Below are 12,124 nucleotides of genomic sequence, written 5' to 3'. Positions count from 1 at the left end.
TATTCTGCGACAATACACAGCAGTGTTTAGTACTGGGAACCTCTTTGGTGCAGTTGCCTTTGTGGACAGCTGTGCTGATATCCATCCATGTTTTCTCTGCGTTGGTGATCTGTGTGTTGTCTCTGGAGAGTGAACTTGTTGATCTGGTTTGTCTGCAAGTGTGGTAGTGTGGTAGTGTGGTTAGAGTCTGGGAGATTAACTACTAGTGTCAACTCAATATTAAGTAACAACCATAATAGCACATATAACCTGGGCACACAGGCAGAGGCTTTAGAGAAAATACCAGTCCCAGACAAAGTCATGTCAATTGTTTTTGTATTGCTCTTAATCACAGTTAAAGTGGCAAATCAACTTTAAATCACCACAATATCTCTCATTTGGCACCAGCTCTCTGTGTTTTGTCTTTTGTAGCAGTGCATGAATGTGCCCAAAGTGTGTGAAAGTTGAAACGTCAGGGAACTGTGTGTCTGTCAGGCGGAGTCAGGTGTTAGGGGAGGAGGGTTCAGAGAAACCAAAGTCACTTGACGGGAAAGCAGTTCTCTATTTCAGGAGGAAATCAAAACGCATTTGGGAACAAATAGTCTGACAGACCGAAATGAGAATAAGGTGAGTTATACAGCACAACTTTGAAAGAAGTTAAAACCTCTCTGCCCGTTGTTACTTAATAAGACAAATAATGGAATTGCTCAATCCATAAACCTTGCCGTCTGTGTCTAGGAATGGCCTCTGCTATTTCCTGGTCTGAAGAGAACTTTTCATGTCCCATCTGTCTGGATGTGTTCAGCAGTCCAGTTACCACACCATGTGGACACAACTTCTGCAGAACCTGTGTTACAAAGTTCTGGGATAAAAAAGTCCAGTACAAATGTCCTTTTTGCAACGAGCTCTTCAGCACTAGACCTGATTTACGGGTCAATACCTTCATATCAGAGATGACTGCTCAGTTTAAGACGTCTGTACGAGCAAAAGAGTCTTTTGTTGAATCAGCAGAAGTTCCCTGTGACGTCTGTACTGGGACCCAGCTGAAGGCTGTGAAGTCCTGCCTAGTGTGTCTGATCTCTTACTGCCAAACCCACCTGGAGCCACATCAGAGAGTCGCAGGCCTGAAGAAACATCAGCTGGTCGAGCCTATGGACCGTCTGGAAGACAGGGTGTGTAAGAAACACAATCAACTACTGGAGCTCTTCTGCAGGACTGAACAGGTGTGTGTGTGTCAGTCCTGCACAGAGACAGACCACAGGTCCCATCCTGTTGTACCTCTAAAGGAGGAATATGAAGTGAAGACGGCCCAGCTGGGGAAGATAGAGGCTGATGTTCCGCAGATGATCCAGGAGAGAAAACAAAAGATTAAGGAGATCAAAGGCACAGTAGAATTGTGCAAGAAAGACGCAGACAGAGAAATAGCCGATGGTGGGCAGGTCCTCAGCGCTCTGATACGCCGTGTTGAAAAGTGCCGAGATGACTTCAACCAAACGGTTAAAGAGAAACTGGAATCCATAGAGAAACAAGCTGAAGGCCTCATCAAAGAGCTGGAGCAGGAAATAGAAGATCTGACCAATAAAAGCTTAGAAGTGAAGCCACTCTCAGACACTAAAGACCACCTCCACTTCCTCCAGGCCTTCAGATCCCTGAAGGATCTTCCACACACCAGGGACTGGACGACGGTGGAGGTCCGTCCTCCGTCATACGCAGGGACCTTGAGGAGATCCCTGGATCAGCTGGAGGAGACACTGAACATGGAGATGAAGAAGCTGCGTGATGCTGAACTGAAGAGGGTCCAGCAGTATGAAGTAGATGTGACTCTGGATCCTGATACAGCTAGTCCCTGGCTCATCCTATCTGAGGATGGGAAACAAGTACATGATGGAGGTGTAAGGCAGAAACTCCCAGAAAACCGTAAGAGATTTACACATTATCCTTGTGTTCTCTCGAGGAAAATCTTCTCCTCAAGGAGATTTTACTTTGAGGTCCAGGTTAAAGACAAGACTGCATGGTGTTTAGGAGTGGCCAGAGAGTCCATCGACAGGATAGGTGCGATCATATTGACCCCTGAGAAGGGTTACTGGACTCTTTACTTCAACAAGGATGGGTTGGTATTTACTGATATCCCTGCTGTCCGTCTCCCTCTGAGAGCTGAGCTCCAGAAGGTGGGGGTGTTTGTTGATTATGATGAGGGTCTGGTCTCCTTCTATGAGGTAGAAGCCAGGGTTCATATCTACTCTGCTACTGGCTGCACCTTTAGAGAGCCTCTCTATCCATTTCTCTACCCAGGTTTCTATGATTATGAATTTAAAAACTCTGCCCCATTGATCATCTCACCTGTCAATCAAACAGACTAGGACTTTTGTTTGATGCTAAAATAACCAAACAACCCAAACAACGAATGTTGTTTCCTGATTAAGAATACCATGTGAGATCTGAGAGAACTGCATTCATATCGCATCAACATTCATATGTTTGGTGAGGGACTATTCACTGTCATTTAATTTTAAAGGATAAATAAAATAAGCCATTAATACTTTGTACTATAAATAATATAACCCATTATGGAATTATGGTAAAACTATACTATAATGTTCAATGTCTTGTTTGGGATAATTGGGATAATGGGAATTATCAATTTTGCTAACATTATCGATCGTTTTTTAACCGAATACTTATATTTGTTCATTATTTTGAATCATGTTTGACAACACAATACATTGCCTGTACACTTTTCTGATTTTAATAAAAAGTAAATGGGGTTAGCATGTACATTCTCAGTGCAATATGTATTCAGTGGAAAAGGTTAATTTTCTGTGGAATTGGTACAATCTCAGTACAATGTGTATTTAGTAGATTAGGTATATTATCAGTGGGGTAAAACAAAAAGAACTGTGTGGCCTAAAAACCCTAGGGATTGATGATGGGATTCAAGGAACGATTCAAAGCACAGAATAATTGCACATGTTTGTAGCATGGTGAGCCAGTCAATAACTTTTAATCTCCACCATACAACAACCCAACATGTGTTCCACCTTACACAAAGCTCTCAAAGATTCTCCCCAGGTGTGTGAGTACCCTGACTTCCCTCTCCTCTCCATCCTCTCATCTTATTATTATCTGACTTTATACTACCTGTGCCCTGTCACATACCAGCAGCAGTCCCATAATCAGTGTTATGAGCGACACCCAGTGGCGGGAGCGGGTGTCACGACAGAGGGGCGGGACGTTCTTTGTGTCCCCTAATAAATATAAAATAGTTTAACAAATAAGCTGTTTTTATCACACATTATGCCACACAAACCATACGTAACATATATAGAAGTAGCCACTTAAAAGTCCAGCCAATATAGACTAGGCCTACTACGCCAAAAACGGTTTTCTTTAAGGTCCTGCACTTAACAAAACGTAACTTCATTCAAACGCTGGGGACATGAACCCACGACTTTTTGAAATGGCGGATTTAGTCCCCATCATAATTTAATAAATATATTTAAAAAAGTTCTTTAATGTATTACTTGAGCTGTTTCTATCTTATCATATTTTAGGTCGGCGATATTGGATAGTGTTATCGCTGGGCTGATGTGTAATGCCTACTTCTACCGTCAGGGGAAGCACTACTCCTTCAAACGGTGGACATTCGCTCCGTCGACTGGTTCCTTGCCTTAATGCACGTGCTTACCGGGCCTCGGCCAATCAGGGGCCTCTTAATGATATATTATTTTTGAATACAATTTTTTATTTAAAAATGAAAAAAAAAATAATGATGATAAACGTCCGTATTCACGGGGTCATTACTTTACAGTGCCATCTGCTGGAGGAGGTGGAGGTAGCCCCCCCCCTTATCTAAACAAAGCCTTATCTAAACAAAATGTAACAAAAATAAATTTGAATCCCAACGTTCTAGAAGTCGAGTAGGAGAACAAACGAAACGGTTGAGCCGGTCGGAGGACGTAATTCTAGCTACGGCGAGAAAGACAAGAGTCACATCGGAGAGGAGCTAAGAAAAGAAAGAAAAATATACAGGCTAAATTATTTTACGAAAGTTAACCAAAAGTTAAAGATTTTTTCTGCTAACTATCAGAGGACATTAACAGTGCCACTACCAGCACTAATGAGGATAGTCTTGAGGACAAGGTAGGCTAAGGCTTTAGGATCAAGATTCTGTTCATAATGTAGTAGCTACATCGTCATTCATTCATTATATTTTCATGTAAATATTGCCCCGTCCAGTCGAAAATCAGATATCTCTACACTAGTATGTGAAAAGCTACTACGATTGTGCCTTTAGCTGCACAGCAAGAACTCCTTGTGACAGAGCCTATACAGCTAGCAGCTAGCTGGGCTGATAGTGACAGGTGGTAGCCATAGCTAACTATTATTGCCTCGCCCTTGACGGTGACTATCTGTGTTTGTTCACTATTATTGGGAAGGAGGAGAACGAGACCAGTAAGACAGCAGGAGACAATCGTGAGGCAACAGTCGTTACAAACAGCTATGCTTTTGAGGAAGAGGTGGAGGACAGGGATGCAGCTGAGGTGGGGACGGGAGATCCGGAGCTAAGAGAAGGAGAGGCTCCTGAGGGAGACGTAGACAAGCAGCAAGAGCCTGATACACTGGCAGGTGGATCAAACCCCTACAGTAACGACCCTGGAGTCTGGGGCGATTGCATCAATCAGCAGGTGAAGTCGTACTGGGCAAAATTAACGAAAAACTGTCCAAATAAAGACTGTGACTTTTCCGCATCTGTTGAGAAATTGATTGTGCGATTGGCGGTGGGGAAGGGGCCTGAAATGTCCATAGCCCAGGGGCCTCAAGTGCTATTAAGGCGCCCCTGTTCCTGACACACACTGTAGCCTATAACATATTTACATAGTATATCGTAAGCCCCATTGTGTATTACATCTAATTAGACTATTTATTTAATATTGTGAGACATGATTCTCATTTCGCATTTTATCGCATGATAAGGTATAAACTACAGCCAGTGTGGGTGTGTGCGTGTAAGGAGCATGAGGGGAAAGGGGATAAAGAAAACCTACAGGTTTCTTATCGATCGGCTGGAGAGCAATGCTGTGTTCCAATATCCATACTTCCATGAGTACACTTAAACGTAGTACACTATGCGCACCCACTAAGTGCACAGATTTTCAGATGTCAGTGTCGTTCCAAATCGAATACTCCATGGTGCTAACTGGAAATTAGGATTGACTTCCACTGTGGCTTCTCCCCCGCAATAAACATCCCACTTTGAACGGGCAACTCTTAATGCATAGTAGCTATAAAAAGCTATATAAAAACGACAAAATGACACCATTAATGGGCTACGTGGAAAATGTGCCGACGTTGGCTCAGCCTGGCACCGCCCTCTTTCGCTACGTAGCTAAGATAGCTGCGGTTGAGTACGAAAAGTGCATTGATCCACACTTCGCGGTTTGACCGCTTTGAGTACACCATCCGGGTCCTTTCAGTACACTTATTTTCGCCCTGATCTTAAATCTTGGAACGCCCTAAACAAGGACACTACTAGAAGGACCATCCACTGTATTTCCCAGTCTTATTAGATGTTAGTGTGCCTTTAACTCAGGGATTCCAAAAGTGTGGTACGCGCACCCCCAGGGGTACGCGAGCTGCTACCAGGGGGTGCGCGAGATGAAAAATGTAATGGCGGTCTGGTGTAATATTACCTCGTTTTTATTTATTTTATCTGTTTCGGAGCCTATTCTCTGTTGTGGATTGTTTGTAACTTCATTGCAATTTAATTTAATGTAATGTCGTTCTAATTTCCAACCTATTTTCTAACCGTTGTGTTATGATTAGGGTTGTGCCGATGCGTGATGGCTGACCGACATCACGATGGAGAGCCACCATCGTGATGAGGCGTCCCCCCCGGCGCCTCACTTTTCAATTTTCGTTTCCAAATATATAAAAAAAAACTAAAATATCTGTTTTAGTGCATGTGTGTTAAATTAAATGGTTTTATATCTTAAACAAATTCTGTTGCAAACAGGAGGCACGCAGCATCAATATCGTAACTAAAAAAAGTAAGTCGGCCAAGACAGACACATTTTGCAGATTGTAAATTGACATGAGACATTGTAAACGTTCACAATCCTGCTCTATGCTCTGTGACATTTTGTTTATCATCATTTCTATTAACTCATGTGTGGCGCACACGCAACAGTTGTCGGGTCATCGACCCGTCTTTTGCGCGGATCACACATGAGCACCAGAATGTAAATTGTCATGAGACATTGTAAACGTTCACAATCCTGTTCTATGCTCTGTGATATTTTGTTTGTCATCATTTCTATTAACTTCTGCGAGGCGCATAAAGTGGTCATGTAGATCGGTCGTCTGCCCATCTATTGCGCGGATCACACATGAGCAGATCTTGCACACAACGTCAGTCATGTCCCTTGGCTGTCCTATTTGTTGGATATTTGTTGATGTTGTTATTGTCATGCATGTTCTGGTTATTTGCGCATGATTAAACATGAGTCTTTATATGGCGATAAAACCAAGCTTTGTTGCGTTTTTTTTTCCTTCTATTTGAAGTGGGGATTGGGGGTGCGCCAACCCTGTTGGGACGTAGAAGGGGGTGCGCAGGAAAAAAAGTTTGGGAACCGCTGCTTTAACTAATCACTAGAATGAGCCATTTTCAATTATCTTTCTTGTGGGTCTGTCAGCTGTGTTAAAGGGGAGACAGAGGGGCAAAATATCCATACTGCTTGTGTGATTTTTTGTGTGTCACCTTAGCTTGCTGTGAGTAGGTACATTTCAGTACTGAAGAACATTGAGTTGAGTTGTTTCGAATTGGTTCCTGTGTAATGGTTTTAATTTGTCAACATATGTTGTGACTCTTCACTTGTTTAATGCATAACTACACTAACCTCCCTATTAGTGCAGTCTAGCCCCATATTGTTTATTTTCTTTGTCAATTTAAGATTGATTTGATTCATGTCCTCACTGTACAATTGTTCTTAATTTGCCATCGCAATTCCACAATTACTATTGGTTGAGCAGGTGAGCAGGTGAGGGTGATTATTGATGCGTTTTAAAGGAAGAGCACAGCGACAGGTGAGTGAATCTGGGAAGTGACGTGTTGTCGCTAACGCCGAGCTGCACTCAAGGTTTGGGGTCGGTGCCGTTCGCATGCTATTAAGGCTGCCGGCGGTGAAGACAGCTCAGGGGGCTAACTATAGATAGGGCCGGGGAATAGGAGTGCGTAGGCGGTGCGGCTTCCCAGCTAGAGGTTCTCCGGTTCCGCTACTGATCGGAGGCCTCACGAGTGCTGGACTGGCGTCTCCCTTCTCCCGTTTGCCTACCAGCACCAAAGCCTCGACCCCGGGGGAGGGTCTCGTATCCCGGGAGAGTTAAGTTTTAAACCTCTAGAGTCTATTGTGTGTGTGTGTGTGTGTGTGTGTAACCTGTTTTTAACCTCACAGTCTAACCACTTCATGATTGAGTTGGGAGGGTTAATGATGCACCGAACCCTGATGTAGTCTAGTCTGATTGCGTCTTTGGTGTGGCTTGTTATTGCATTGTGAACATGTGCAGTGCCCTATGGGGGTGGTGTGTATAGCTTTGACGTATTATGGTGTGGGTGCGATAGCTGTTGCATTGCCTGATTCTTGTGGGGTTCCCTGTGTGCCGTGTTAGGACATATACTTTGCTGTGGTGGGTTATTCACTTAAGCGGACAATATTTGGGTTTGAGGACTTCATGAACCTGACCCAGTCTGACATGTGTGGTAGCTGCATTAATTATATTTAGTAAAGATTGTTTCTACCTTTGTTGTGCTGCTTGGGTTGTAGATCATGCCCCTCTAGCCACAACAATCTGACCTCACATTCCAGGTTTATTACATAGTACACACTCCTTCAATACAAATAGAAGGATACTGCAGTGTATGCATAAGTGTATACACCTTTACTTGTAAATTAAGTCCATTCTCCTCCAATCCTTCTGGACAAAAATCTCTGTTATGAAAGTTTTTTTTTTAAATGAAAATCTTACTTGTTTTACAAGTCTCCCCGACTCAATGGAGATTATTGCCAAGAGGAGCAACAGTGGAGCAAAGCATACTTGTGAAGTCATACGCCCCTTGAGTGCGGCAGAGGTACTGCTGCCTCACTTCATGCTTTTACAGTGCGGTTTTATGTCAGATAAGCAAGACTAAGGCTGGGTTGCACCAACATGGATTAACTCTTAAACTGGATTAAATCAAGGTTTAACTGTTAACCGTGTTGCACCAAACTTTAAACATGGTTTAAATTCTGTTTAAATGAAACTCAGGTTAAATTTAAACCCCAGGTAATCCCAGTTTAATTTCCCACTTAAACCTAGATTAAATGCAAGTCTGTTGCACCAGTAATTTTAAACCCAGGATAAACTTGGATTAGCAGTTTTATTTAAACCACCCCCGGAGGAGGTTTAAATCAGAGTATTGTAGTGTTACTGACAACATGGCTGGATGTATTCACTGGATAGACCCCCTCTGTCTGGAAGTTGAATTCATGGTTAGGTTCTAGCTGCTACTTAAATCAGTTTGCTAGTTGGTTGTTAGGTGCTAGCTAGTTCTTACTGGTATAAACCTCAAAAATTGAGACGTGTAACTAGGATTAAGTTAAACCACGTTGGTGCAACCCAGCCTAAATATTTTATTAACATACACAAAATACATTTACTATTTTATTGAAAGTGAGGACATAATAAAAGTGTCATTACATTGGACAAATATTGCACTCAACCCAGTTTGTGAGGGATTGCGCAAGTACCTTTGTTTCCTACTGGATCAAACTGAACTGTTCTTTCCTTGCAGAAACAACACAAAGACTGAAGAAGCTTATTATTAATCAAAGGGGAATCATTGAGCGATGTCTCTTGATCAGAAGCAGCTTTGATATGAGTGCAACAGTTGTCATGCAAACATTAAAGATTCTTAGAAAAAATAACTTTCTGCAGCTCATTGTGACGTCGTAAGAGAGATGACTTCTCAGCCTTGGCCGCGTGTTTGTCTGTGTGTGTGAGTGGTTTTGGGCTTCCAGAAGAGCTTGTAACCAACAATGGGCCACATTTTAATTAAGGGCTGCGCTATTAAGCACATATTAATTAAAATCTTAAATTAACTTATTGAGAAAATGTCAGTAATAATAATAAATGTATTAAAAAAAAAACAATTAACAATTATAAGAATAAATCTGACTTTGTATGAGTATTATTCAAATCGAAAATCTGTTGATTTCAAAATAAAATCGCAATTATGTTTGTTATAATCGTGCACCAAATCGTGGACATTTCAAATGGCATTGCGTCACATTGAGCCCCTCCCAGTTAAGAGTATTCCTATTTGTATTTTATTAGCATTTTATTTTTATATCATCGAGAAAAACACTTGATGATGGATGAAGACACATTTAACGATTCTATCAACACAGCCAAAAGGGTCAGACTGCAGACCTCAGACCTCCCCTCCTCAGAGAAGGGAAGTCAGGCTCAACCTTTGGCTCATAGAACCAAGGGGCCTCATCCTGTCCACCCTGGTCTCCACATTCTTCATCGGCGGAAGCAATTTTTGCTTGTTTGGGATCTGACTGGCCAGCGTATTTGAAAAAGTTAAGCAAACTTCATTGTCTTTTTGACATTTTTCCCCTGAGTGAAACACAGGCTGACAGCAACAAGCGCGTGTGTCTCTTGGAGTGCTCCGTCCCTCTCCCCCTCCGTTCCTCTCCCCCTCCGTCCCACTCCCTCTCCGCCCCTCTCCCCCTCCGTCCCTCTCCCTCTCCGCCCCCCTCCCCCTCTGTCCCTCTCCCTCTCTGTCCCTCCGTCCCTCTCCCCCTCCGTCCCTTTCCCCCTCCATCCCTCTCCCCCTCTGTCCTCCCCTAACCACTGGCCCCGCCCCCACAGACAAGCAGTTCCCTGACCTTTCAGAGCTTTCACACTTTTTTTTTTTTTTAACTGTGATTTAAAAGAGAGCCTGAGCAAAACGACACACATTGTGGTGATTAAGGGTTAAAGTCAGAGTGTGAAAGCTGAGACGTCAGGGAACTGCATGTCCGTTAGGGCGGAGTTAGGGGAGGAGCCAGGTGTTAGGGGAGGAGAGGAGAGGACGTCATGTTGAGGAAACGAAACCTAAGGTTCATAGAAACCACTCGACGGGAAAGCAGTTCTCTCTTTCAGGAGGAACATAAAACACATTTTGGAACAAATAGTCTGACACAGAAACAACAACAAGGTGAGTACAGCAAACCTTTGAGATAAGTTAAAACCTCTCTTCCTGTTACGTAATAAGAAAAATAATGGAATACATAAACCTTGTAATCTGTGTCTAGGATGGCCTCTGCAACTTCCTGGTCCGAAGAGAACTTTTCATGTTCCATCTGTCTGGATGTGTTCAGCAGCCCAGTTTCTACACCATGTGGACACAACTTCTGCAGAACATGTATTACAAAGTTCTGGGATGAACAGGTCCAGTACAAATGTCCTGTTTGCAACGAGCTTTTCAACACTAGACCTGATTGGAGGGTCAATACCCTCTTATCAGAGCTGGCCGCTCAGTTTAAAACGTCTGTACGAGTAAAAGAGCAGCCTTTTGTTGAATCAGCAGAAGTTCACTGTGACGTCTGTACTGGGACCCAGCTGAAGGCTGTGAAGTCCTGCCTAGTGTGTCTTATCTCTTACTGCCACACCCACCTGGAGCCACATCAGAGAGTCAGAGGCCTGAAGAAACATCAGCTGGTCGAGCCTATGGACCGTCTGGAAGACAGGATGTGTAAGAAACATGAACGACTTCTGGAGCTCTTCTGCAGGACTGAACAGGTGTGTGTGTGTCAGTTCTGCACAGAGGGTGACCACAGGTCCCATCCTGTTGTACCTCTAAAGGAGGAATATGAAGTGAAGACGGCCCAGCTGGGGAAGATAGAGGAGATGATCCAGGAGAGAAAACTAAAGATTAAGGAGATCAAAGACACAGTAGAATTGAGCAAGAAAGACGCAGACAGAGAGCTAGCCGGTGGTTTGCAAGTCCTCACTGCCATGATACGCTGTGTTGAGAAGTGCCGGGATGATTTCAACCAAACGGTTGAAGAGAAACTGAAATCCACAGAGAAACAAGCTGAAGACCTAATCAAAGAGCTGGAGCAGGAAATAGAAGATCTGACCAATAGAAGCTCAGAGATGACGCAGCTCTCACACACTAAAGACCACCTCCACTTCCTCCAGGCCTTCAGATCCCTGAAGGATCCTACACCCACCAGGGACTGGACGAGGGTGGAGGTCCGTCCTCAGTCATACGTAGATACATTGAGGAGATCCCTGGATCAGCTGGAGGAGACACTGAAGAAGCTGCGTGGTCCTGCTGAACTGAAGAGGGTCCAGCAGTATGAAGTAGATGTGACTCTGGATCCTGATACAGCTTATCCCAGTCTCATCCTGTCTGAGGATGGGAAACAAGTACATGATGGAGGTGTAGTGAAGAAACTCCCAGACAACTTTATGAGATTTAAATATCATCCACTTGTTCTCACGAGGCAGAGCTTCTCCTCAAGGAGATTTTACTTTGAGGTCCAGGTTAAAAACAAGAATGGCTGGTGTTTAGGAGTGGCCCAAAAAAAAACCTTTTGGTCTTTAGGAGGGGACAGTAAAACAAACACCACATTGACCCCTAAGAATGGATTCTGGGTGATAACATTAGACATGTTTACATTTGTATTTAATGCTGAAACTGCTGTCCGTCTCCCTCAGAGAGCTAAGCTCCAGAAGGTGGGGGTGTTTGTTGATTATAATGAGGGTCTGGTCTCCTTCCATGATGTGGAAGCCAAGGTTCATATTTACTCTGCTACTGGCTGCACCTTTCGTTCGCCTCTCTATCCACTCCTCGGTTTCAATTTAAATGTATCTTTTGGTAGAAGCTCTGCCCCCCTGATCATCTCAGCTGTCAATCAAACAGACTAAGACACTGATTGATATTAAAACAAACAACCATATAATGTTGCATTAATGTTGTGCTGTTATTTACCAAAATAACCCTGTTTATTATAAATATAGCCCATTGTAAATGATTATATTCCACTATATTCTTCTATGTGTTTTCTCCCTTTTTTTTGTTTCTATAGTATTGCAAATGGTTTCAGTTATGTAG

General features: G+C 43.2%; 2 protein-coding genes across 2 annotated transcripts; both read left to right on the top strand.

Moving 5' to 3' along the window:
• Window positions 1–686: 686 nt before the first annotated feature.
• Window positions 687–2,752, top strand: LOC311373579 (E3 ubiquitin-protein ligase TRIM39-like). The gene has a single exon (XM_084490314.1). It carries the CDS (start codon window positions 720–722, stop codon window positions 2,337–2,339), a length of 1,620 nt encoding a protein of 539 aa, XP_084346440.1. The 5' UTR covers window positions 687–719; the 3' UTR covers window positions 2,340–2,752.
• A 7,363-nt stretch (window positions 2,753–10,115) lies between these two features.
• LOC311373578 (zinc finger protein RFP-like) lies at window positions 10,116–12,069 on the top strand. The gene is made up of 2 exons (XM_084490313.1): window positions 10,116–10,219; window positions 10,317–12,069. Exon 2 carries the CDS (start codon window positions 10,318–10,320, stop codon window positions 11,935–11,937), a length of 1,620 nt encoding a protein of 539 aa, XP_084346439.1. The 5' UTR covers window positions 10,116–10,219; window position 10,317; the 3' UTR covers window positions 11,938–12,069.
• The last annotated feature ends 55 nt before the right edge of the window (window positions 12,070–12,124 follow it).

Source organism: Micromesistius poutassou (assembly GCF_964030765.1).
Source record: "Micromesistius poutassou genome assembly, contig: SCAFFOLD_6109, whole genome shotgun sequence".
Lineage (NCBI taxonomy): Eukaryota > Metazoa > Chordata > Actinopteri > Gadiformes > Gadidae > Micromesistius > Micromesistius poutassou.
The sequence above is the reverse complement of the archived record's forward strand: the minus strand, read 5'-3'. Positions and strand labels throughout refer to the sequence as shown.

Coding starts and splice junctions, on each gene's coding strand:
- LOC311373579 (XM_084490314.1), top strand. CDS start 720: ATGGCCTCTGCTATTTCCTGGTCTGAAGAGAACTTTTCATGTCCCATC.
- LOC311373578 (XM_084490313.1), top strand. CDS start 10,318: ATGGCCTCTGCAACTTCCTGGTCCGAAGAGAACTTTTCATGTTCCATC.